This window comes from Lemur catta, chromosome 5, assembly GCF_020740605.2.
Source record: "Lemur catta isolate mLemCat1 chromosome 5, mLemCat1.pri, whole genome shotgun sequence".
Lineage (NCBI taxonomy): Eukaryota > Metazoa > Chordata > Mammalia > Primates > Lemuridae > Lemur > Lemur catta.
In genome coordinates this window covers 101,078,258-101,104,448 of record NC_059132.1, presented here as the reverse complement: position 1 = coordinate 101,104,448, position 26,191 = coordinate 101,078,258, and the positions used below count along the sequence as shown (strand labels likewise).

Here is a 26,191-nt window from a genome sequence, read left to right as displayed (position 1 = left end):
GAGACGGGGGTCTCCCTCTTGCTCAGGTTGGTCTGCAACTCCTGACCTGAAGCGATCCTCCTGCCTTGGCCTCCCAGAGTGCTAGGATTACAGGCGTGAGCCACTACACCCCACCAAAACTAAACACTTTTAAGCATGGAATATAAAAGTACTGGGCTCCTGAATTTAAACCTTGTTTTTTTCTCCTCTGTAATATGAGATGACTAAATCACAGAGTTCTGAGGGAAGCATCATGGCATAGTGACTAAATGCACAAGCTCTGAAGCTAGACCACATGGAGGGATAACCAAATCCTAGCTTTATTATTTATTAGCTTTGTAACTTTGAGCAAGTTACTTCACCTCCTGTGCCTCAGTTCCCCATATGTTGATGGAATTAACAGTGTCTGTCAGGGTTGCTGTGAGGATTCAATGAAGTATGTTTAGTACTTAGAACTGTATCTGGTACACATTAAGTGCTCAATTAGTTACTTGCTCTGTGAACTAGAGTTTAAATTGGAAAATATATAAAGCCTTCAGGATACAGCCCCTGGCATGCAAATGATCAAAAACTATAGATATGATTGTTGGTGATAACAAGCTACCATGCTTTATTTGAAATAATTTGGATTTGTAGGGTATACTTTGAGGAGCCCCAATGGGACAAAAATGAGCAACTATTTTAGAGGCAAAAGGGCTTTTTCAAAATCAGTTACATTGCTTTATTTAAAAAACAAGAAAAGAAGACAGGAAGGTAGTAACTTCATTTGGTGTCATCACCTTGGCCTGGTAAAGTCACATCTAACATGAGGCACTCATCTCATTTTTGATTTGCAAGGTTTAAGAGAGAATGAAGTGCCTCATGAATACCAGTTAATATTAAAAACAAAAGATGCATCTGCTGCTTTATTGTTCTCACCAGTAATTGCCAGTGTTTATGGAGCATATTGGCATCTATCTTCTCAGCAAGCATTATCTAGATATTACCGGCTGAGACTATGATAGAAGAGGAAAATATGTACTCTAAAAATTATTTGGACCACTTTCCTTTGTGTGGATAATATCATTTGTACTGAATAATTGGCAAAAAAAACCAAAACCAGAATTGGAGCCAAAGTGATTATGGCAGCTGCGTACGCCCGGTGGCACCAGGCAGACTTCTTTGGACCTTTCCGTAACTAGGAATCACAGGCTTCATTTACTCCAACACAGGTGTCTGATTCCTTACCTAAGGCGGCAGGGTGGGAAAGGGAAGGTTGTTGACGAGAAACGCTCTAAGTGAGGCTCGGGAATGGTTGCCTATTTAATCTAAAGAGCGGGTTAAAACAGGGCAGAAATTTTGCGGGCAATAAGCAAGGCAAGGGGGTTACTTGTCCGTGGTGAGCGGAGAGCGAGAATTAAGGGATCACCTGAGCTGGAGTATCACAAATGCTTCTGACACCTGCAGCAAAATTTTCCATTAACAGACGGGACCCTGGGAGGCGAGAAGGGAGGAGCGCGGGAAAGAGCAGTTTCCTTGGCCTGTGGTCGGGCCCCTCCGGTGGTGCCGGCCCGTCGGATCCCGCCCCGCGCGGTGGGTGGGCACCTCCCAGCTGTCACTCAGCGGCCGCGGCCTCTCTCCGCCCCCACCCTGACACGCACTGCGGGGCCGCCCCCGCCCCACGTCAGGCTTTGCCGGCTTCAGTCACAACACGCTCCGGCTACCTGGGCGCATCCGGCCCGGTAGCTGCAGGCCCGGCGCCGGGTGGCGGCGCTGAGGGGTCGCCGAGAACAGCTCGGCGGCGTCTGTGAGAGCCGCTCCCTCGGTGGGCCGCCGGCGAGGGCATGAGCGCGGGCTCCCTCTGCCTCCCGAGCGGCGGCGGGAGCGGCGAGGGGAGGAGGCGCCGCGCAGAGGCCACCGTCCAGGGCAGCGCCAGGGGACAGCAGGGCAGGAGATGTGCCTGTCCTTAGCCGCACAGGAAGCAGCATGCACCCCGATGTCACCCACAGCAGCGGCGCCGGCCTCAGCCCCGCGTCGGCCTCAGGCGCCGGCAGCCGTCCTGCCCCGGGCTCCGGGGCTGAGCGGCGGCCGGAGCCCCCGGGGGACGCGGAGGCGGCGGCGGCGGCGGCGCCGAGGGGCTCAGGAAGCTGGAGCTGGCGGGTGCCGGCGGCCCTGGCCGCGCTTGCCGCCGTGGCCCTCTCCGTCCTGGGGCCTGGCTGTTGGGAGGCGGCGGGAGGCGCGGGGCCGTGCACCGTCCTGCTCAGGCTCAGCCTGTACCTGAGCGGCGCCGCGGCCGCCTTCCTGCTGGGGACCGTAGTCGCCCTGGTCTACCGAAGCCCGCGAGCCACGCCGCCCGACTTCGCCGCCGCCTGGAGCTGGCTGGCGGCGACCACGGCCGCCCGCCGCCCGCCCGGAGTAAGTACGAGTCTCTGGGATGCCTCGCTCGCCCGCGGCCTCTGCCCGGCCCTCCCCGCTTCCGGTGCCAGCCGCCCGCTCCCGGGGACCCGGGTGGCCGCGGCGTGCCCTCCTTCGGGCCCGGCTCCCCTCCTCGAAGCTGGAAGCCCGAGAGCCACGGGGCTGGACTGCGTGGGCCCGGCGGGTGGACGCGAGCGGTCCCTCGCCCCCAGCGAGGCTGGCTCGGGGGGCGGTTTGCCGAGATGCGCTTTACTGGGCTCTGTAGTTACTCCGCCGCCATCCTCAGTCCCAGCGTTGAGAGCTGAGGAGTCATCCAGATCTTCGATGTTGCTGTGCAGTTCTAGAGTGGCAGCAAGGGGACACGGCAGTCGCCGTGGGCAGCAAGCACTGCACTCGGTATTGGTTATCGGATCTGGTTCTTCTGGCCGTTCTCGATGGGAGGTAACTTTATGACCATTTGCAGATCAAGAAACTTGGTTAGGTCAGCCACCCAGCAGCCCCTCACCCCCAAGGCGGTGTGCACTTCGTACACACCATGCTGTCTCCCACCATGTTGATAAGTAGTAACGCAGTCCCGGCTGGCTTCTGTGATTTGGAAAAGGGATGCCAGAAAGCACTGTAGTTTGCAACACAAGAAAAGCTCTTCTCAGTGCGGTATGGGACTTCAGGGCTGTGGTCAGAGAATACAGGATAGAACAGTATTTTAAATGAGCTCTGCTCTTCTTCAGTGCTGAGCCCACTACTTCGTCTACCTCCCTCTATTCTATCATAGCTTGACTCTCACTACTTGACTGATACCATCATTACACTGAAATTGCCCAAACACTTTGAGGTAAGGGAATTGGCAGTGGCTCAGCTTCATAAGAATATTTGTTAGTGTGAGCATTGTCCCCAGGGTTTGTATTTGCTTGGGATTTGACTTGCTTACTCCTATGTAAAAAAGCATCACACTTCACCAAAATTACTCTTTCCAAGTCTGTCAGTTCAGAATGCAGCGCTGAGATAATGGCGGAAGGGTTGTAGGTAAGGCAGGCATCTTGACTGGTAAGGTTGATTAAGTAATTCAGTATACTAAGGCACAGGAAACTTTTGTTTTCATAAGTAGCCCCTCAAATTACTGATGTTTGTTTGTCTTAAAAGTCTTCACTTAGGTGTCCATTTTTTTCATATTTAATTTATCAGGAGTTGGTGAGCAGATATATTTTTACTCTTGCTTTTTTTCTACAATGATAAGTAAGGACCCTGAAATTTTACTAGTCGATTTATTGATCTATAAAAATGTCCCAGTTCTTGAGTCTTGGAAGAAGTTATAATTCATTCAGTCCATATTTATTAAGCATCTTGTGTGAGCCAGGTACTATTCTGGAAGCTGGTGTTGAATCTATAAGACATGTAAATGTCCCGGTCTCTGGAGATTATATTCTTGTGTGGGACTAGACAATAAATAAATAAATGCGATACCTTGGGATACTGATAAATGCTTCTGAAACAAAAAGGGATTAAGAGTTAAGTGATTAAGATGGACTAGTAGTAGGTGGGGGAAGAAAGTATAGAGGGTGAAGTCAGGAGCAAAATCATGGTCTTTTAGTTAACCTCTGAAAGAGCCTTGGAAGCCTCATAATTGTGGGTTACCACTCTGTTCCCTGGAAAATGCATGCTTCTGAAAATCTCCTAGCTCACTTGCTCTCTGGATAGGTAAAACTGGGATTATCATCTGCAAAGATGGTTTAATAGAGGAATTAGAGAAAATAGTACTTTAAACGTGACAGAGAAAATGAAGCATTACATGTAATCTCTCATGTATACTACAAGAAGATTTCTGATAATAGAAGAAGTGAAGTATAATGTAAAGAAAGTTATTATTAGTCATTCTTTTTGAACTTCCTACAGTAGCTTTAAATAAGAAAATAAGTGCGTTAGGAAATTACTAAGTTGTATATTACTTATAATTGAAATACATGTTATTGACATGAAATTCTATTTTCTTTGTAGTACTGGTGCTATCTACTCAAGCTTGTAGTTGTGCTGTATCTCCAGTATTTTTCTGTGTGTTTTAACGTTCTCTTCTTTATGAATGAAGGTTGGGAAGCACAAACATGTGGTGTAGTATAAAATATCTACAGTCAGTTCTGTGGGGGTGGGAGCTGGACTGCACAGGTCATCTAACATATGTGGAGGGGGAGGCTGTTTAGCAGTGAACCAAATGGAGCCTCTTCGAATAACAGTGACTACTACAGAAATTTGGATTCAGCATGAAAAGAATCCTTGTTTATTCTTATACATTTTGAATTCTTCTAGTGAGAACTAGACATGTTAGACACTGGGTCCCATCGTTTTATCTATTCATTCTTCCTTCCCTCCCTTTTTTTTTCTTCTTGCTGCCTTCTGTAGAGCAAAAAATGCATGCACTATTAAAAGTAGGCAACTAGAGAAGCCCAAGCTAAAAGGGAAAAGGTATTTTCATGTCTGGAGGTGTTCAAGTGCTTTTGAATGCCTCACTTCACAGTGGAGTAATTCTCAATTGTAAACTCCCTGAAGTTAGTTAGCACCTATGATTGATACCTTTTGTTATCCCTCACACCTAGTAGGAGCTCAAGAAGTGTTTGCTGATGATAATGAAGAAAAATTATGTCTGCCTGTAGCCACTAAGTGGTTTTTCTCTCCAATTTATCTAGTATCTATTAGGCATCTCCTATGCACATGGATTTTAATTTAACTTGGATAGGAATCACTCTTGATTAAAATAGTAAACATAATTTTCATCCCAGATAGAAATTTCCTCTGAGACATCCAGTGGTATTTTCAGATACTAGGGAAGCTTTTGTGTAAGGTTAGAAGGTTGATGCTAATGCCTTGATAGTTGATATCTGGGCCCCACTTTAGAAAAACTAGAACTCTGTTACAGGTCAGCAGACTTGAGCCGTGATGCTGTGGGGCCTGTCTACCCCTGGTGTGACAGTTGTTAGTCCAGCTTCTGCTGAGCAGGCTGTCATAGTGTGGCATTCCTAATCCAAGGTCGTCCTTTGGTCTTCTGCCAGGCCAGTTAACTCATCTGAGTCTGAGCCTCAGATTCACTAACCACAGTTACTTTACTCCAGCACGTGATCCAACCAAGGCAACAGCAAGAGAAACAGGGCAAGAGTGAATCAGTAGTTTAGAAAAACTTATAAATATCACAAGACCAGCAATTGAAAGTGCATCTTCTCATAATGGAAAAGAGAACATTTTGATGATAGGATGGTAAGAGAGAATAACTTCTTTGCCAATTTTTCTGTTACATAAGCCTATGGATTTTTCTCTTTTCTTTTATGCTATAGTTTACTAGATACTTCTTGATTTATATCCCGTAAGTTCAAAAATAAATAAGCTCTTGATAACAGTCATGAAAAAAAAAACATAAATAAGCAATTAATGAGGCTTGGAGGGCTGATATAAGAAAGTCCATGGAGGTTGGATGCATATGGGATACTGAAGGCCACTGCCGTGTGACGAAAACATTAATGAAAGCCCTAGAAGTTTAAGAAGTTCATCAAATCTGATTAGTAAGCATTTACTGAATGTCTGCTACCTAGGTCATATTCTGATCTCATTAAATACCTTTTTACTTAGTTCCTAAGTGCCAGTGCCAGGCACATAGTATGCTCTCAATAGATGGATTTTGATGAGAACAATTTTAAGGGTCCAACAGACATTTTTATGTCTGAAATTGTGACCACAGTTTCCTAGAGAAGGGTCAGAGCCTTGCAATAGGTGGCAATAAGAGCTTGGATAATTGCTTTCTATAAATGCATGGCACTCACTGGTTTTGGTGTTGGGAAGCATTCAGAGGTGAACCAGAGTACTGCCTGTGCCTATCTTCTCAGGCCGAGTAGATTAGACCCACAGAGAAGGCTGGATGGGAGAGCAGATGTGTATAGATGAGACAGTAAACACATTCACACAGCCGTGCGCTGCTCCAGTTGGCTTGGGTTGGACTGCTGGAATTCCTAAATGAGTTCTTTTACTAATACAAATGTTCTTTGAGTAAAACAAACTTAATTTAGTTACTTGAGGGGAAAAGGAAAAGAAACAGGAATTAGGGAGATGATACACAGCCTCTTTGTGGCTTTCCTTTATTATGCTAATGTAATAAACTAATCCTCAGTTATTTGATAATGGACAATGGCATAATATATTTACTCTCTTCAGAGTATTCTTTTGCATAAACTAGGGGATTTACCTAGGAGATTTAGGTCATGGTGGCCAGTGAGAAGAGTATTTTTGAGGAAGTTGGCTTTTTGAAAACCCCTTAAATCATAGGATCCTACCTATCTCTCTGTGGTGTGAGGGTTGTTTTACTTTAAATTCATACTATTCATAATTTTTTAATTTAATTTTTTTCATTAATTGTGTAATCACATTAAAAATCAGAGCATATAGAAAGGTGTACAGTGAAAAAAACTCCCTTATGGGCAGCTTCTATTAATGGTTGCTATTTTATTCTTCCAGATATATTCTACACACATACAAGCAAATACAAATATATATTCAAAAGAGAAGTTTCTGATACTATAATCTCTTAATATGTGAACAGTGATTACACATAAAGGAAAATTATTTTCTATATTTTCTTTTGTGAAGGAACTGTTCCTTAAGGTTAGTAAACATAAGATGAAATTGTGTATGAATAGTGATAACAACTTCAAAATGGGAAGAAACAGTATATAATTAAACCTGGGACATAAAATATGCTAATCAGGAATAGCAAATGTATCCTAGGTAATGAGGAAAGTGTGTATTTGAATTTAGCAAAACTGGTTAAAGGATGGAATATGTATTTTCATAATTTCTACAAAAAACAACAACAACAACAACAACAACAACCTCAAACTGAAAAACTGTTTGAGACAGAGTACATGTACCATTTGAGATTTGAGTTGCCAGCGAGTCTGTGAGATGAATCATAGGAGTGAGGATTGGAAAGGTAGTTTTGGCCAGGTTATGAAGTCCTCAAATGAAGGAGTAGAATTGGATTTTAGTCTGTTTCCATGCCAGCTGCTGACATTTTCTGAGCATGGGAGTGATATAGCATCAGAGCTGGGCTTTAGAAATGTTGACTGGAAATGTGATTGGGATGGACTTAAGAGAAGTACTGTGTAGCTATGGTGATTAAAGGTGAGAGTTAATGAAGCTGTATGAATGGAGGTGAGAGGCAATAAATTCAAGAGTGAGTGAGATTTTTCTTTGATATTAGTTATCATTACAGATAGGTTCAAGAATATTCCCAAATATCCTAGCATCCTTTTAAACAATAAATTTAACCCCAAACAAAGGATCCCACAGTTTACATACAAATGTGAAGACTGAAGTCTCCAAACTTGAATGTTCTACTTGGAAGCCTTCTTAATTCTGGTCATTCCCAGGGGATTTATTTCTAACTCTCTTGAATCTTAAGCTGCTTTTGTTTTGGGAGCATACTATGATGTCATGTTGGAATTGAATGTTACCTTCTTAAAAATATCTTAGGTTTCATTTCCCAAACATATCATTTTGGGGGTAGGAAGTGTCCTAGATTCATTCCTTAAAGTGTATAATTCCTTATAGTCAGAATGGTGTACACAGTTGTACTAAAAAGGTGACTCAGCAAGTTTGGTGCTGAGGTTCAAGCTACAGAAAATGAACAGTGTTTGTGGAAGGCTGTTAGTATTAAAATGATTGCATACAAACTTGCCGGGGTGGGGTTTAAATTACAACTTTACTTTTGAAAGGAAAAAAAATTGCAAGCTTGGAACCTGTATTTTTTCCCTTTGCTATTAGGTCACCTTCCCAAATAGGTTGATTGGGGATGATGGGCAGATAGGCAGCTCTTCTCAGAGGCTCTCCTGGATACTCTGAGGGCCAGGTTTTTGGTTCAAGTTACACCCTGCCTTATTCTGAGGGTATGTACTTCTGTAGTTTCTTTAAGCACAGTGGTGCTTTCCAGAAAATCCAGTGTATTTTGGTGAACTTCTCAGTTCAGATGCTGCTTTGGGAGAATGTAGCTAGGACTGTTTGGTGCGCCTGCTTTGTCCCTGGGCTAGCCGGCACTTCCCAGCTACCGTAGGCACTAGGCAGTCCTGGTACATGTGTCAGACCAGGGTTTCTATGTATGAGTAGCCACGGGCTGGATGTAAAGAAAAATGAATGCAGTATTCCAATGCTTCTGAGGCCAATGGGGAAAAAAGGAATAAATTATGCATTTTTAGGAAAAGACGCATAAACTTGTTTAGACTACTAGGATCTGTTTAATAAGTTTTCTATTTTAGTGTAGAATGTACCTCTTGGAAAAATCAGATAAATTTTTACAAATACTCATTTTTAAAGTACCTGAATTTCTGTAGTTCTCACCTACCTCTATGTGTGAGTTTACATAAATAGTAGTCACTAAAATTTTGTAGGCATTTGCTCCTGTCTGTTCATACAGAACCTCATCCTCTTGCAGTACCCCTCCCACCTCTCCCACCCCGCCCCTCACCAACACTTCTGGGAGTCCACAGGCAGTGGGCAGTCTTACGTATTTGGAAATAAGCTCACTTACGCTCATTTGTCGCTCCTGGTGGCTGCAGAGCACTTGAGAGAGGCTTCTGCACGCGGCCACTACTACCAGTTTGTGAGAACATACATTTGCTGCTGGAGTACTTCTTACTGTCTCTATCCCCCAAGGCTGCATATCCAGGTGTGCTTGGTCCTTTGGGGTTTTCTGGGCCAAACTACATGATATGCTTTATAGAAGCTGGGAGTATAGCCCTGTTTTTCTCACTCAGACATATTTAAAAAATTTTTTTTTCACCTTGTTATGGAAGCTGAGGAGCTTATGCCCATGTTGACACCTCCTGTGAAGATAGCTGCTTCTTTATTGCCTTTGGCTCCTGTCTCCATCTGGCTCAGACCAGCCCCTGGAATCAAGCCAGGGCTTTCTCTAGTCTCCAACCTTGAGCCTCTACACATAATCTACCTCCCACAAGGCCTCTTCCTCCTAGGCAAATTAACTCATGCAAATATATACCTGTGGGCTGCTTGCAGGCTTTGCCAACTAGTTACACATGAAATTAACATCTTAAATATGCTAGAAATTTGCATGTAAGTTTTTCCTGAAGCAGAGTTGATAATCTCCCATTTTTCCTTCTGATTTTTTCTATTTCATTAAACCTTTCTCTTTCTGAGATAGATTTATTTATTTATTTATTTATTTATTTTTGAGACAGAGTCTCACTCTGTTGCCCTGGGTAGAGTGCAGTGGTGTCAATCATAGCTCACAGCAGCCTCAAATTCCTGAGCTCAAGGAATCCACTTGCCTCAGCCTCCTAAGTAGCTGGGACTACAGGCACCCACGACTCCCAGCTATGTTTTCTATGTGTAGTAGAGACGAGGTCTCGCTCTTGCTCAGCCTAGTCTCCTCAGCTCAAGCCATCTTCCCACCTCAGCTTCCCAGAGTGCTAGAATTACAGGTGTGAGCCACCGTGCCCAGCCTCTTTCTGAGATTTAAACCCCCAGATAGCTCAGGAAGTTTGTTTGTTTTCCAGATTTGAAATTTGGTCATTCTTGAGGTCTCATTTTTGTCTTCTCTTACTCTTGGGCAGTCTCACCCTTGAGCCCCCTACAATAACTGTCTCTACACTGAGGACTTAGAGTTTTATTCCTGAGGCTCAGATCTCTTTTGGGGCCTCAAACTCGTTTATTCAACTGCTTGACTTGACATTTCCACTTGGTAGTCCCAGTGGTACCTGAAACTTGAGTCCAAGACATCTTGTGATCAGTGTCTCTGTTCCTCTTGTTGATATTGTCAGTGACTAGCACCTCTGAAAGTCAAGTCCCACAGCCAGAAGCCTGGGTGTCCTTCTTGACAACTCCTTCTCATACTCATATGCACTCCATCAAGTCCTGTCTTCTTACCTCTTGAATACCTTGTATCCACCTACTCATTTCCATTTCTCTTGTTTGGTCCCACCTACCATCATGTCCCACCCAGATGATTGCAGCAACCTCTCAATTGTTCTCTCTGCCTGCAGTTGCTGCCCTCTTCAGTTGATTCTTTTAAAAATGAAAGCCTAATCAAATCCTCCTTCAGCAACATGTTTAATTAAAACCCTTCAGTAGCTTTCTGTTCTTAGTTCTGTAGCCTAATCTCCTGTCATAATTACCTTCACTCCTCATGCTCCATCCTCAGTCCTCAAAGTGCTAAGCTTCCCCTATTTATGGGGACTTTATATATTTTTTCCTCTACCTTGAGCACTCTGCTGATCCCTTTACCTAAATTCTCTTCCTTCACACCTCAGTCATCACTTTTACAGAGGAGCTTTCTCTGTCTTCTAACTTTATATGTTCTTATGGCACCACATACTTCTTCATTGGACTTACCACAATTGTCATTTTATACTCATTTGGGTGGTTCCTTGTCTTTTTCATTAACCACTGACCTCCATGAAGGCAAAAAACTGCCCTCTGTATCTTGAACACCTAGGTAGGTGATTTAGTAGATGAGCAATGAATATTCTTTGAATGAATGAATAATTGGGAACCAGTAGAACATAGGCGTTAAGAGAATGGTTTTGAAGTTAGTAATTCATCTGGATTTTGAATCTTGGCTCTCCCCTAGTAACTCTTATGACAGTAGGTTTCTTGCTTAAGAGATGAGAAGTCTCCTCACCTGAAAAACAAAGATAATGAATACCTTTGAGGGTTATTTGGAAGAATGTGGTAGTATGAGGGGGTCTTCAAAAAGTTCATGGAAAATGTGTATTGTGAAAAACCTAGGTATAGATTTCAAAAATTTTTTTCACCAAAACTGACTTGTACTAACGTGTTACAACATGTCTGAACAGTTTGAGGCACTATGAAGGATGAGACATCAGTTTGAAAAGAATCCGTATCAGAATCCTGCTAAAATTGAGGCAAGAACGAACGTCAAATTTATGGTGAAGCTTGGGGTGGAAGAATGGTGAAATCACTGATGCTTTATGAAAAGTTTATGGGGATGATGCCCTGAAGAAGTCACAGTTTACAGATGGATAACTTGTTTTAAGAAGGGACAAGAAGATGTTGAAGATAAAGCCCAAAGCAGCAGACCACCTACATCAATTTTTGGGCAAAAAATTAATCTTGTTCATACCTTAGTTGAAGAGGACCAACGATTAACAGCAGAAATAATAGCCAACACCATAGACATCTTAGTTGGTTCCATTTATACAATTCTGATTGAAAAATTAAAGTTTAGCAAACTTTCCACTCAATGGGTAGAATGGGCTCCAGCTCTATCCAGGATAATACAAGAGGTGCTAGATCACCATTGTTGTTTTGTGGTTGAGTAGAATTCAATGGTATACATTTACCACATTTTATTAATCCACTCATGTATTGATGGACACTTGGGTTGTTTCCACGTCTTTGCAATCGTGGATTGTGGTACTATAAACATTTCAGTGCAGATGTCTTTTTTATAGAATGCCATTTGTTCCTTTGAGTAGATGCCCAGTAATGGGATTGCTGGATCAAATGGTAGTTCTACTTGTAGCTCTTTGAGGTGTCTCCATGTTACTTTCCACAGAGGTTGTACTAGTTTGCAGTCCCACCAGCAGTGTATGAGTGTTCCCATCTCTCCACATCCACGCCAACATTTATTATTTTGGGACTTTTTGATAAAGACCATTCTCACTGGAGATAAGTGATATATCATTGTGTGCCTGTTTTGAATGTGTTCTGCTCATACCTGGAATTAGCCGTTTCTCCGAAAGGAGTCCTGATTTCTTTTAATGGGCAGTGGTATTTCAAGAGCTCATTCTGGGTGTCACAGAGGCTTGTTGTTATTGGGCTGGTGATTTTTTCTTGACCTCTGTGGGTAGATCTGGAAAAAACCACATATGAGATCTGTGTTTTACAGGAAATAATCACCCAGTAGTTAGAGTTATATACTCTATATGTCTTCTTAAGGGCCAGTTACACTTATTTTGGACAGTGCTTTGTAATCTTCTTTGCTGCTGCTTATCATAGCATATGTTAGCATAGTTAATGGGTTCAGGGAAATGATTTCTGTGGCCTCAGTTTGATTCATTTCATTCTAATCCATGGCTATGAATACAATAAATATATGTACTACAGGAATCATAATATGATTGTCATGAAGTGAATGCATAAGTAATTGGTATAGCTAGACTTAATAGTATACTTGCTGTTTGCAGGTACATCACCTGCATTATGTTATCCAATTTAATTTTTACTTCTATCATGTGAGGATAGGGACTGTTATTTTACAGATGGGAAAACTGAGGTTTAGAGAGGCTAAATAATGTGCCGAGGCTACATAGCAAGTGGAAGAGCTAAGAATTAAACCCAACTCTGAAATCAATATGCTTCACCACTTTATTACTATTTTTATTATTAAAAGGTTAGTCTGGCCTGATTGAAGTTTAAAAAGACTTGGGAATGTTTGGGATGGTTCTAGGATCTGCTTAGGAGTAAGTGTCACTTCGTAGATCTTACAATGAATTTGAACGATGTCACAACTGCCCCTTCTGTGCTCATGACAATCATTTACTAATCAGGTAAGTTTTCCCCCTGCCTCTGCTTAATCTGAATGAGTCTACAGAATCCCTCTGTATACAGCATTCCATCCAGGCAGCCACTAAAAATTTACTGGAGTCAGCACACTGTGTGAAACCCATCTATCATCCTGAGTGAGAACCTCATTGGATGGCAATGATTCTTTTGGATTCCCGTATCACTTTTTTTGGTGCCTCTATTCCTGTGTCATCACTATACTGTATCATAATGGTCAGTCATTCACTCTTTTATCTCTTTTCGTCAAAATCAGAGTTTCCCAAACTATGATCCATTAACACTCAATCCTGGGAGATGCTTTTAGGTACACTGCAAGAACAAAGAAGAGGAAGCTTGAGAGGCTGGTTTAGTGGTCACATAAGACTGAAAAAACTAAATTCTTGAAGCCTTACAATGTGCTTTATTATAAACATTCTAAGAAATCCCACTGTAAAGAAACTTGTGGAATTGTTTTTAATCTAGTGTTTCCTAAACATGACTGATCCCTGTATTCCCTTTTTAAAAAAAAAAAAACCAATAAGAAAATTTATTATCTTAGGAAATAGCACACAATCCAGAGCTAGGACAGGCCCAGTGGTAGGGCAGTCTCCATGTGGAGAACATTAAGCCTCCAGTACCATTTCTCTGGATGTTTCTCAGCTCTGAGTCGGGTTATTTCTCGGGCTGTTGGCCAGATGACTGGTGCATCCGTTTCAGGCACCGCAGCCACACAGGAGGATGATATCCAGAGGAAGAAAGTCCCTTTTTGGAACAAGAGAAATGCCCTTAGAAATGCCCCTGGCAGTGTTCCCGTCACATCTTGTTGGCAGGGTTTGGTCAGGGACCTGTTCCTAATGAATTGTTGGCAAGGAAGACAGGATTTCTGTGATTGGTCCAGGTCAGTCTTTTAGAGAGGAAGGAGATTATGGAGTCAAAACACTTCGTCTCACAGTGAAGGTCTTTATGACCGTGCATAAACCTCCCTTTTTAGCCTTTCACACTTGTACTCACTCACTCTTCACTTAAGCTGAAGTACTTGCTATTCTTGAATTTACCTTTATGTGGCATAAATGTGTGGGCATGCTTATCTCCCTGGGAAAGCCTTTGCTTCCATTTTTGTGCATTCAGTTCTGCTGGTTAAAGGTCCAGCTCAATTGCCTTTCCATTCAGTCAGCTTCATTCTGCTCGATAAACATTTACTGAGGGAAAGAAGAGCAGGAAAGGTAGAGATTAATTCCAGGTTTCTGGCTTGGGTTGAATGGATGCAGATGCCCTTCGGGCAGGTTTGGGATCATGGGATATAAGGATGTGGTACGTTTTGGCCATGTAGATGTTGAGATGCCAGTCTGCAGTTAGGTGTGCAGGTCTGCAGCTTGAAGGAGAGATCAGCATTCCACAAGTAGATTTGTTGGTGGTCAGTGTACACGTGGCAGTTGAAACTATACAGTGGATGAGACTGCTGTGGATAGCGTGTAATGGTTGAGAAACAATGAGCCAAAGTTTGGCAGGCGAAGAAGGAGCAGCCTACTGGGGCATGAGAGAAAGAGCATTCAGAGGCTGTGAGAAGGCAAGAGAAGCAGGGAGTAAACAGCCAACAGTGTCAAGTGGAGCAGAGAGGTCCTGAAGGAGGATCCAGGGGTATCCTCTGGACTTGGCATCTTGGAGGTCTTTGCAGACCCATGCCAGACAGTGTTGTTCGGAGATTGGGTAGAGAGATAAGGATGGACTTGGGGCAGAAATGACATTCACTGAGATTGAAGGGTGGGAGGCGAGGATGCAGACTGGGTGTAGACTGCGTTCTCTAGAAGCTTAGCTGAGAAGGAAAGAAGAGATGGAATGTGTGTTATGGGATTTTGGTTGTTGCTAGGGGGAGAGATTAGAGTGCATTTCTAGGTTAAGGGAAAGATTGAAAAGTAGAGAGGAAGGGCTAGAAACTCTCAGAGTTAGAGGAAGATTGATAGAGCACTGTCCAGGCAGACAGGCTCAGAGCACAGGGGGGAGGAAAGTAAGATTTGAGACTAATGGGAGAGAGGTCACAAAGCGGGCACATAGATTGTAGGAGGCTGGCAGAGAATTCAGATATTTCAAGCTGGATAGCCTCAAATATCTTGGCAAGCGCGAAACAAAATTAATTACTGATGTTGAGGAGGATGACGTGTAGAGGGTAATTTTAAGAGAGGTGGTAAAAGGTTTGGAAAAAAATCATTGGGGAGAATAACAGCAAAACCATTTATTGAGCACTTACTGTGTACCAAGCACTACACTAAGTACTTTACATTCTCATTTAGTCCTCACAGCTATCCCATGAGAAAGTTACTATTATCCCCATTTTATAGATCAGGAAACAGGTTTAAAGAGGTCAAGTGACTTGCCAAAGGTGACAGAGCTAGCGAATGGTGCAAATGAGAAATGGTGTTACGCTTTTGTGGACACCAGACCCAGCCCTCTTGGTCTGTATGCTTTGTGCGCAGGGAGAAGCATTGTAGCTGAGGAAGGGGCTGAATGCTGAAGAGGAGAGGGCCAAGGTGTGAAGTTCGAGGCCATAAGTGCATGCTGACACCCATCGGCAAGGTTGTGAGGTTTTTGTAGGTGGAGCGCTCAACTCCTGAAGGGAAACACTGAAGATGACATCTGTGGGCATGGTGCAGAGGGTCAGGGTGCAAGAATGTGTGATGAGAGCTGCTCCAGTCTCAGCCAGGGAGGAACTGACGCAGGGAGGGAGCTGAGAGCTTAGAGAAAAAGAAAGGTCAAAGGGACAGGATGTGTCCTAACCATCATGCCAAAGCCTTCCATGTGGCCACAAGAATGGGTGACGGGTGCTGGAGGTGAGGAGTCCAGGCACTGCGTGGGTGTGATCTGTCCCAGCATTCCATAGTGTTTGCTGTCATCTTTCCCTCTTTTGACTGAAGGAATTGCCTCCAGAAGTTCTCTGGTAAAATGCTGCCAGGGAAGGAAGATTGCGTTATATATTATGAAATCACAGGGAATGGGAGAGGCTGTGGGTGGGTAGAGCCAAGGCTACCTCTGGCTATACCAGTGTCATTTAGGGCTTTCGCTTATAACTGTTCTCAGGAACAATTGTACTTATTAAATGCAATAGAACTTAGGTACTGGGAAAGAGAATTGTTGTGTTTCTTCTTCAGAAGAGTATGTTTTAGCCATGTTAAATTTCCAAGAATGGGTTTATGGATTTATTCAGTGTCCCATACACAGTGAGGCCATTCCAGGAATGTAAATAATTTTTGATTCAAACACTGTATTTAAAACAACCTCCCCTTAATTTAACTGATTTTCCTTTTAAAGTGACTAATGGTTTGTTAATATCATTGTGGAATAAAAATTCTGTAAAGAAAGAGTTCATACTACTTCCTTTCTTTATGAGAATACAAATGAATTGTTACTATTGCAAGTAACTAAGCAAAGTCTAGGTTATAAATGACTTTTCTGACCCTGCTCCCAACTTAGGTAGAATATTTGCTATACTCTTACATTAAAATAAATCTTTCTCATTTTTTTTTCCAGGGATCATAGTTTTTGTTATCAGGACCATTTAGCAATGTTTCTTTAAGTGTGGTCTAAGGATCATAGAAATAATTTAGGAATTTTTGTTAAAAATACTGTACTTATTTCAGAGGTGTACCCTAAACTTTCTTAATTAAGAATCTTAGGGAGCAGTGTCTAGAAACCTGCATTTGAACAAATTCCCCAAATGATTCTTAAAAATTGATTTAGAGTGTTTTTAAACTATGCATAGGGGCTTCCTGATGTCAGCAACGACCAAGGAAACTCAGATTCACATTTAATACTTGTTTATGTACCCACATGCACAAGGATGCATTTCTGAGTCCTCTCTACCTAAGAGGTGGAATGGTTGCTGCATAAAGGCCTGTCTTGATCACGTTTCTTTTAAGAGCAGGTTTTAGTCTTTGAATTTCAACATATTTATTTTAGATAGGAACGGAAGAAGTCATTTTTATGATGTAGATCTAGGCTGACTCACCAGTTAAAAGGATGTAAAAGTCAACCTCCTTGAGTTGATTCAACTGAATTGTATTTTTAGTTTTATGCAACTAGTATTTTATGGCAGTAATTCATCTTACACATCTCAAGATCTACGTAGTTGTTATCTGGGCCACCTGTGTGGAGCTCAGCTTTTCACTTCAAGGGAACTATGGAAACAGATCCCACTGAATCAAATTACCAACATAATATTTTTCTATCTAGATACTAAATATTTTATCATCAGTTTTTATTTAAAAGCCAGTCAGCAAATTAATTAAGAAAATGGAATTATGTTATTCCATATTCCAGGACAGTAATGAAGTACAAACTAGTGATTACTTTCATTGCTAAAGATGTCAATGAAAAAAGCAATTCTGCATGACTCATCTAGCTTTTGAGTTACATGAAAGCTTTGAAGGAGCTCTGGTTCCTTTATCATTTATGTTCAGTGGTATCAGTGAGAATGCTTATGAAATGAGAATGATTTTTATGATATACTTCAGTACGTTTTAACTTCGGAATTCTCATGGATTGATTGTATACTTGTGTAATTTTTCCTCTCTGACCTGGGCTAGAGAATGTAATGTAGAGAGGATACCAGAATTGGAAATGTAGTAGAATCCCTAAACCCAGGCTTTTACAGTTTAGCTCATTAGTTGCTCAGTTAACGAGCTTCCATCAAGAATAGATTAAGTCCCTTGAGCACAGAGAATGTAATTTATTTACCCTTGACTCTCCAGTACCTAACTATGTGCCACACACACACAGGGAGTCCTCAGTAAATGTTAGAAGACTGAATGAGTTGTTGGAAACATAATTCATATCATAGAAACCTATGATTTCCCTTGTGAACTCAAAATTACAATAGAAGCCAGTGATAAAAGGATTACAGAATTTTTATCACACAAATCTCAGGAATGCAAAAGTTAACATCAAAAGTTTTTGATTATCTTTTCCTAATAAGCCAATTTGCTTTTCTTCATTCTTTTTTTCCAGTCCCAGTATTCGTTCTGTGCTTGCCAATTTAGGCAAATTGCTGTCAGCCTGTGTATTTTCAAGTGGATGTTATGATTTCAGTTTCCAAGTCCATGTCTGGTTTGAAATATACTCAAGTTTCTCTTGTAATCAAGTGGAGTGTGTTTTCTAAGGATCTTCAGACATGAATCTTTGAAATTAGAAATCAAACATGCTTTTCTCCTGGAGGAATCTAATTCTCCCACTGAATAGAAAACCAGTCTTAAGTATTATTGACCTATCTCAAAATCTGCATATGTTGATTGTTTAATAGAGATTTTGCCTTTGTGTTCGTATTCATTTTTCTTTTAGAAAGCGGATTAATTTTCAAAAAACATCACTAAAACAATCTGCTTCTGACAGTACAGTCTGTTTTTTTGTTTGTTTTTTTAATCCAAACCCCAATAGAATGTAACAGTAAAATCTGAAAGAATGAAAGATCGTAATACCAATCGCTTGTAATATAGTCATTCTTGGAGAAGGAAATTAACATTGTGAAAAATTTAGGCTATCGCTTTTGGAACCATGCATAATAGCAGCCTTTATCTGTATACTGCTTTATAGTTGTTAAAGTACTTTTACATGCATTATCCTTGAAATGCATAATTATCCTTTAAATAGTGCAGACATTATTTTAAGATGAAGTGAATGTCAGGGAGGTGGACGTGTTCATTATAGCTCAGCAAGTGAATGGGAAAGAATCAACTACAGCCTACTTTTTTCTGGATTTTAATTGAGTGCTCTTGCCACTCTCTTGATGTCATATGCTTTTGCCATAGTAGTAATAAGGGGATTGCACCCCAGCATGAAGCACATTTGAATATCACATTTGTTCAGAGAAAAGGTCTGATTTCATCCCTTCATAGGATCTAGTCTCAGGATCTATCATAGCAGATGATTATCTTTCATTATGGAAATATGAACAGAACCTGATTCATACATTTTGTGCAGGCATGGTTGGCCTTTAGCCTGAACACAAGACATACTTTGATAAGTACTGTAATAAATTACAGAGAAGCTTCTGATTATCTAATCTACCATTCATCTCTTGCCAAGTTAATCTGAGGTTGCAGTCATGCTAGGGATTTATACTTTTGGAAGCTGAATTGGCTTTACTGTCTGAGTAGCCCTTGGGTATAGAAGGCCCAGACTTGCCGCTTCATGCTGCCTCTTGTGTCCATTATTCCTCTCTCCCTCTGGAGGTACCCTGCACAGAGTACCTGGGCTTTCAAGGTACATGGTTTAGGGTTGGTTGAAGAGGCTAAAAAGGGATTTTTCCAATTCACCTATGCATCATTTGTGCTTCAAAACTAGAAAAGCTCAAATTTTATTCCTTCAGTTTCTTCTCAGCTGATAGAAGTCTCCCCTTGAAGCACAAGGGAATTCTCGAGGCATTTAATCGTTTGAATGAAATCAGAGTCCAAATCCAACTATATATTTCATAAAAATGTTTAGTAACTTTTAGAACATTTTTGTTGATACTAAGACCAATAGCATAGAAATAAAAATAACTTTTCATTTAAAATAAAAAGTTGTAGACAAACTAAATGTAGAATAAGAGAATAGTTAAATTATGGTATAAACCATTCAAAACATTATATTCTAGACTAGGTGTGGTGGCTCACGCCTGTAATCCTAGCACTCTGGGAGGCCAAGGTGGGAGGATTGCTTAAGCTCAGGAGTTCGAGGCTAGCCTGAGCAAGAGCAAGACCCCGTCTCTACAAAAAATAGAAAAATGAGCCGAGCATGGTGGTATGCACCTATAGTCCCAGCTACTCAGGAGGCTGAGGCAGGAGGCTCACTTGAGCCCAGGAGTTGGAGGTTGCAATGAGCTATCATGACACCATTACACTAGCTGGGGTGAGAGAGTGAATGAGACTCTGTCTCAAAAAAGCCGAAAAAAACCCACATTATAGTCTGAGTCTTTTATTACATAAAAGATGTTCATGATATAGTATTGAGTGTAAAAAGCCAGATACAGAATTGTGTGTGTCCTATGATCCCAATTTCTGTTATAAGATATGCAAATGGAAAAATAATAACTTATAATTATTAGTGATAGACATTATTTTGTGCTTCATGTGTATTAACTCAGTTAATGCTCATATTAATCCTAAGAGATAGGTATTATTATTATCTCTGTTTACTGATGAGGAAGTTGAGGTACAAACAAGTAACTTGCTCAAGGTTATATATTAATTATAAGTTTTGTAGTCACTGACTAGAAGGAAATCACCAAAATGTCTATAGTGATCATCTCTGGATGATGGTATTATGGGTCAATTTAGTTCTTTACATCTATAATATGTTATAGAATATGTCTCTGCTGTTCATATAATTGGAAATAACATTTCAAAAAGAAATTATAGCATATTTGAAATCTAGAAAAAGAGCAATATGAGAAAATCTGTAGGTTTGAATTTTCAAGAATAGCTTCTCTTATATCTCAAAAAGAAATTATGCTTGATTAAGAGGGGGGAAAAAGACATAAATATGGCTATTTTCTATCAGTACAATCTCTCTTAAATGGTAACCTGTCAGTATATGTGTTTAACAATTTCCTGTTATCAATTAGGAAAACAAGATACTCTTAGTTCATGATGAAGCATGATGAAAGAACAATCCAAAAAACTGTCTTCTGTCAAACCAGGTTTTGTTTTGAATACTTAAATGCTTTACCTGTAATAGAAAGTGTAAAGGCACATCACAACAGAACCTCTCCAGGGAATGTGCGCTTTCCTCTCTGTAAAGCACAGTGTCAAGGGTGAAAATCCTTCAAGAATGTTGCGTTCTGTTATGTTGTGTCTTATTCTGGCTGCTTAACTTTTCAACCCTTTTTTCTTGCTTTAATTCCTGTCCCTTTAGAAAACCAACCAACCAGTCATCCCACCAACCATTAGCCCACTTCCAATTTGTTGAAAGTTGGAACCTTTTGAGTTTTATTTGTGATAATAGCTGTACTTTGCTGCTGTATGTCTACACCCTGCTCAGTGCTTTATGAGAGCAAGCAGTTACAGACTCAATGCCCCTGGGTTGAATGTGGCTCACGGTTTGGCCCAAATAGTGGAGGTCCGCAGTGTTTGTCAGAACATGGAATCAGTTGGAGATATCATCTAAAATTTGTGACATCCATTTTTTGCAGAAAAGAAAAAAAGAACACCTAGCAGTACAGCAATTGTAATATAGTCCTTGTCAGGCCCCTGTTGTCTTTTTTTCTTTTTTTAGACCCTTGATATTAGTTATTTTATTTAATTCTCTGAGGTACAGTTAGCCCACTTGAAAATTAAGCCAGAGAGGGGAGTGGCTGGGTCAAGGACCCTCTGTTAGTAGACAGCACAGCTGGGCCTCTCTGACTGGGAAGCCCATGTTCTTTTTCTTAACACGGCTGCTCAGCTTCCAGGTTGGGAGAGACTTTTATAGCTCATGTCATGGTCTTTTGTCAGAATCTTAGTCAAATTAGGTGGCCTTTCAAGTTTGTTAGACCTTTCCCATCCTTCTGAGGAGGAACATGCATGTTTTCATCATTTCTTCAGTTTTGAATACATTATTTTTTGAGGCTAAGGCAGAATATCCTTGTTTTGCAAGGAGCTGTGGTTCTGAGAATATCATAGTTTAAGAATGAGAATATTAGTCATGGGATCCCAGTAGCTTGTCAAGATGCTGAGTATGCTTGGAAAGACTCTCAGCCATGTGACAGCTCCATGTGGTTAATGAGGATTATTGGCAGTTTGTTTTTGTCTTTGTAAGATGAATCACCATATCAACAGCTTTATAGGATATTACACCTATCACCCCTTGAACTCTGTGCAACTGTTTTCCTTTCCAAAATAAACAAGAATACATTAAAAGTTCAAAAGATATGTATGTATGTATATAATGAAGGGCAGAAACACTGGTTTGAGTAGTCCAGGTAATTGGCATAAACAGAATTTACAAATCATGGATTAGCTGTTCTAGCTCCCACAGTGAGCAGTGTCATTCTTAAAAACAATGGACAATGAGGTGTATGTATTGGCTGGATTCCAGATAGTTCCTGGTTGTTTAGTTGCTAATGGTGTTAGAACAACCAGGTTTCTCTGCATGGCTTTTCCCTGGATGTTTCTTCATGAGAGGGTGTCTTTAGCCTTGACTCAAAGATAATTTGAGTGTATTATGGCTATAGCCTAAAAGCTGATGTGTATTTAGAAAGGGTTTATTGATATGCTTTCTGCTCTTTTTGATGCTGAGGATCTAGTTACATATATTAGAGAAAAGCTTTCAGATTTTATTCTATCTTTGGAAAACATTTTAGAAATGTTTTTAAAATAAGGCCTCACATTTTCTCTCTCCATATAACTCAGCAATTAACAATGATCTTGATAAATTGGTTTTAATCTATATTAAAGTCTTAAAATGAAGATAGCTTGCATTTATTTTAATTAAATAAAAAATAAGGTGTATTTTTATAGGACAGTGGTCTGGTTTGAAAAAAGTTTTTTTTTTTTTTTTTTTTTTAAGAAATAAGAGTATCTCTCTGTTACCTAGTCACTGTAGTGCAGTGGCATGATCATTGCTCACTGCAGCTTCAAACACCTGGGCTCAGGTGATCCTGCTGCCTCAGCCTCCCAAGTAGCTGGGACTACAGGCAGGCACCACCATGCGCGGCTGATTTTTTTACTTTGCCTTGTAGAGATATGGTCGCTCTGTGTTACCCAGGCTGGTCTCAGACTCCTGGCCTCAAGCAGTCCTTCTGCTTCAGCCTCCCAGAGTGCTAGACAGGCATGAGCCACCATGCCTGGCCCATCTTAACCGTTTCTGAGTGTATAATTAGGTCATATTAAATACATTCGTAATGTGCAATCATCACCACCATGCATCCGCATAACTCTTTTCCTCTTGTAAAACTGAAATCCTGTATGCATTAAACAGTCAATCCCCCCTGCCCCCTTCCTCCAGCCCCTGGCAACCACCGTTCTACTTTATGTTTCAAGCTTTTTAAAATAAAGAGACCAAAGGCCTTATAGTCAGTAGTGACAAATATATGTTTATATATCGCCTAAAGTATGAAGTGGAGAGATGAAAAATATGCAGACAAAAGGCAAGAGATAGTTGATTCAAAACTAGGAAGATATAAAAATTAAAAGTTTTGGAGGGAGTTGTAAAAACAAACGTGTATACAGAGTATGCTTCAAATATGCATGCACTGCCTGTCAGTCACATTCATGCCTGTTTCTCTCCTAGCCCTTAAAGATAGGTTCCATTTTAAGAATCCATAGTCAGGAACTTCTTAAATAAATGTTCTTTGGCTTTGGTTTTATCATCCAGTCAGTATTATTCATTAAAACTATCATACCTATATTTGGTACTATAACTAGACTATTTGCAAAAGTGTTGAGAAGTTATGATTTAAATTATAAGTGTAGTCCTCTGAAAGTATCTAACTCAGGTAAACATTATCCAAAAAATTCGTAAGTTGTTTAAATATCTGCCTGATGTTTAAAAAGCACTACAATTTAAAAATTCCTCATTTCTTCAATTTTTTTCTTCATGAGCTAAATAAAAATTTTTAGCAATTATAATAAAATCTACTGACCATTTAATTTGGTAGAGAGCTGCCCAGAGACTAGAAAATAGTTTTAAATGCATTTTTTCTTTTTTCTTTTATGCATTAGGTAGCTTTGTCTATACATGATTATGATTAAGTTTTAAAAAAAATTCCTTGGGACAGTGTTGAATGCTGTATTTTAATTTGTAGCATAAAAGAATGTCTTTTCTTTCATAGGTGTAAAATGTACATCATAAGATTTTTTTTGAAAAGTACTTTCACTAAGAAGCCTTAAAGCTATGGCTTTTTGTTTGCTTTTAATAATAAGGAGCATGAACAGGAATGGCACCTTGGCACTTCACCCATGGGTCCCCTGGATAGCACGAGACTAAGCCAGAAACTTGCAATTCTCCACCCCCAGTTGACTGGCCTAGAGCCATGGGATTGATTGCAGCTGTGCTGTTGTGGCCTGCTTGAGAACAAACTGATTTCTTCATGCTTGTTTATAGGATGAGGGTGATAGAAATTTAGATCTCCTAGTGATATGGTAATGCTGGTCAAACACCTGTAAAATTTCTCATGCACAAAAAATTGCTCTACAACTTTTTAGGTTTTCTTCCCTCTCAAACCAATAAGTAGACCCCAATTGTATTATATAACTTTTGATTACTTTGGTATGTGATCATTTAAAAAATGTTTTTCTTTAATATAGTCTTACTAGCCAGATAGTGAGATTTTAATTCTGTACATACTCTTTCCTTTTTTTCTTAAATACCAAGCAAACATTACTTGTTATTATATAGACATACATAGAGTAAGAAGTTAAAATTCTATGCCTCTGCCCAGAGGAAGTCACTTTTAATAGTTTGATGTTTGTGTTTCCAAATATCTTCCCATCATGGAAGATCATGTATCCCGAAAGCATTCTTTTTAATGGTGTACTATTATGTAAGTCTTTGACTATTGATATATACTCTTGTGTTATTTCCAATTTTTGCCCTTATAATCAATATAGCCGTGAAATTCCTTATACATATACGTTTTTGTATATGTGCAAGTATTTCTGTTGGGCAGTTTCCTAAGAGTGGCATTGCTGAGTCAAAAGATAGTTCATTTGGCTGGGCGCAGTGGCTCATTCCTGTAATCTTAGCACTCTGGGAGGCTGAGGTGGGAGGATAGCTTGAGGTCAGGAGTTCAAGACCAGCCTGAGCAAGGGCAAGACCCTGTCTCTACTACTGAAAATAGAGAAAATTAGTTGGACAACTAAAAATACAAAAAATTAGCTGGGCATGGTGATGTGTGCTTGTAGTCCCAGCTACTCAGGAGGCTGAGACAGGAGGGTCACTTGAGCCCAGGAGTTAGAGTTGCTGTGAGCTAGGCTGATGCCACGGCACTGTAGCCCTGGGTGACAGAGCGAGACTCTGTCTAAAAAAAAAAAAAAAATTGAAATTTTGATAAATGTGGCTCAGTTGCCTTCTTAAAAGCTTGTAGAAATAGACATTCTCCCAACAATATATGCAAACAACCATTTCCAGATGTCCTTATCAACACTGGATATGTGAGTCTTTCCTCTGCTTTGGCTGTTTGCCGGTACCTCATTGCTCTAATTTGCATTCCTCTAATAAAAAGGGGATTGCATTTTTTCATGTACTTATTGGTTATTTGTTTATATTTTATGATTGCCCTTTCAATTTATTTGCTTGGTTTTTATTTGAGTTACTTTTCTAATTGTAGGAGTTATATTTCTATTAAATGATAGTCTTTTGTTACATACATTGCAGACATTGTCTCCTAGTCTATCATTTATATCTTGTTTATAGCATCTTTTATCAAACAGGAATTTTCTATTTTAAATAGTCATAATTGTCTTTTCTTTTCCTTCATAACTCTTGAACTTTGTCTTATTTTAGAGAAGCCTATTTATTCTATCCCAAGATTATAAATGGCTTCTCCCTTATTTCCTTTTAATACATTTTTAGTTAAAAAATTTTAATTCTTTAATCAATTTGGAGTTATTTATATATAAAGTATAAGACTGTAATCTTTTTTCCAAACATGAATAGCAAATTATCCCAACATCATTTACTGAATAATGTTTTTCCTTCATTAATTTCAAATTCTTTCTTTATTATGTTCTTAATTTCCATATGGGTGCATCTGTTTTTATACTTTCTATCCTTCTGTTGATTTATTTTGTCCTACACTGTCATCATACTGTTTTGATATCTGGTAAGGAACATTATGCCTTAATTCTTTCTTTTCAAAAATTTAACCTTATGCATTTATGTACTTTTTCAGAAGAACTTTATAATCTGTTAAGCCTTATCTTAATGCTTTTTAGATAGCATTTCATACCTGTAGTTTTATTTTTATATGTGATTTATTCATTCAGTAATCTGGTTTTGTTTTCTTACATTTCAGAGTCCTTTGTATGGTAACTCACATGAGTCAGCTCAGTCTAGAAGAGTAGTAATTTCTCATAATATGGATAAAGCTCTGAAAGAAGGTAAGGATTAAATGAGAGCATATGTTATAATTACTGTGTAGAGCAATTCATTACGTTCTAAAAGGAAAATAATAATCTCTAGCAAATTTATCTTTCTTGTCTACATACAACATTAGGAGTTTTCTTCATGAGTTTATATTTGATGACTGAATACATCAATGTGTTGGTTGAATGGAAGGGATTTAAACATTTATTGAGTAGGAATTTTCAGATCTTATGAA

The 26,191-nt window shown here is 40.1% G+C and overlaps 1 protein-coding gene across 4 annotated transcripts in view; it reads left to right on the top strand.

Annotated features, from left to right (window-relative positions):
• The first annotated feature begins 1,663 nt into the window (after positions 1-1,663).
• Positions 1,664-26,191, top strand: part of SNX25 (sorting nexin 25) — a 104,227-nt gene continuing 79,699 nt past the window's right edge. The window contains exons 1-2 of one of the 4 annotated variants that reach the window (XM_045552393.1): positions 1,664-2,373; positions 25,886-25,970. In XM_045552393.1, the coding sequence (XP_045408349.1) occupies positions 1,945-2,373; positions 25,886-25,970 (514 nt within the window). In that variant the 5' untranslated portion in view covers positions 1,664-1,944. The remainder of the gene's footprint in view (positions 2,374-25,885; positions 25,971-26,191) is intronic. The other 3 variants (XM_045552392.1, XR_006735414.1, XM_045552391.1) reach the window with 3 other exon arrangements.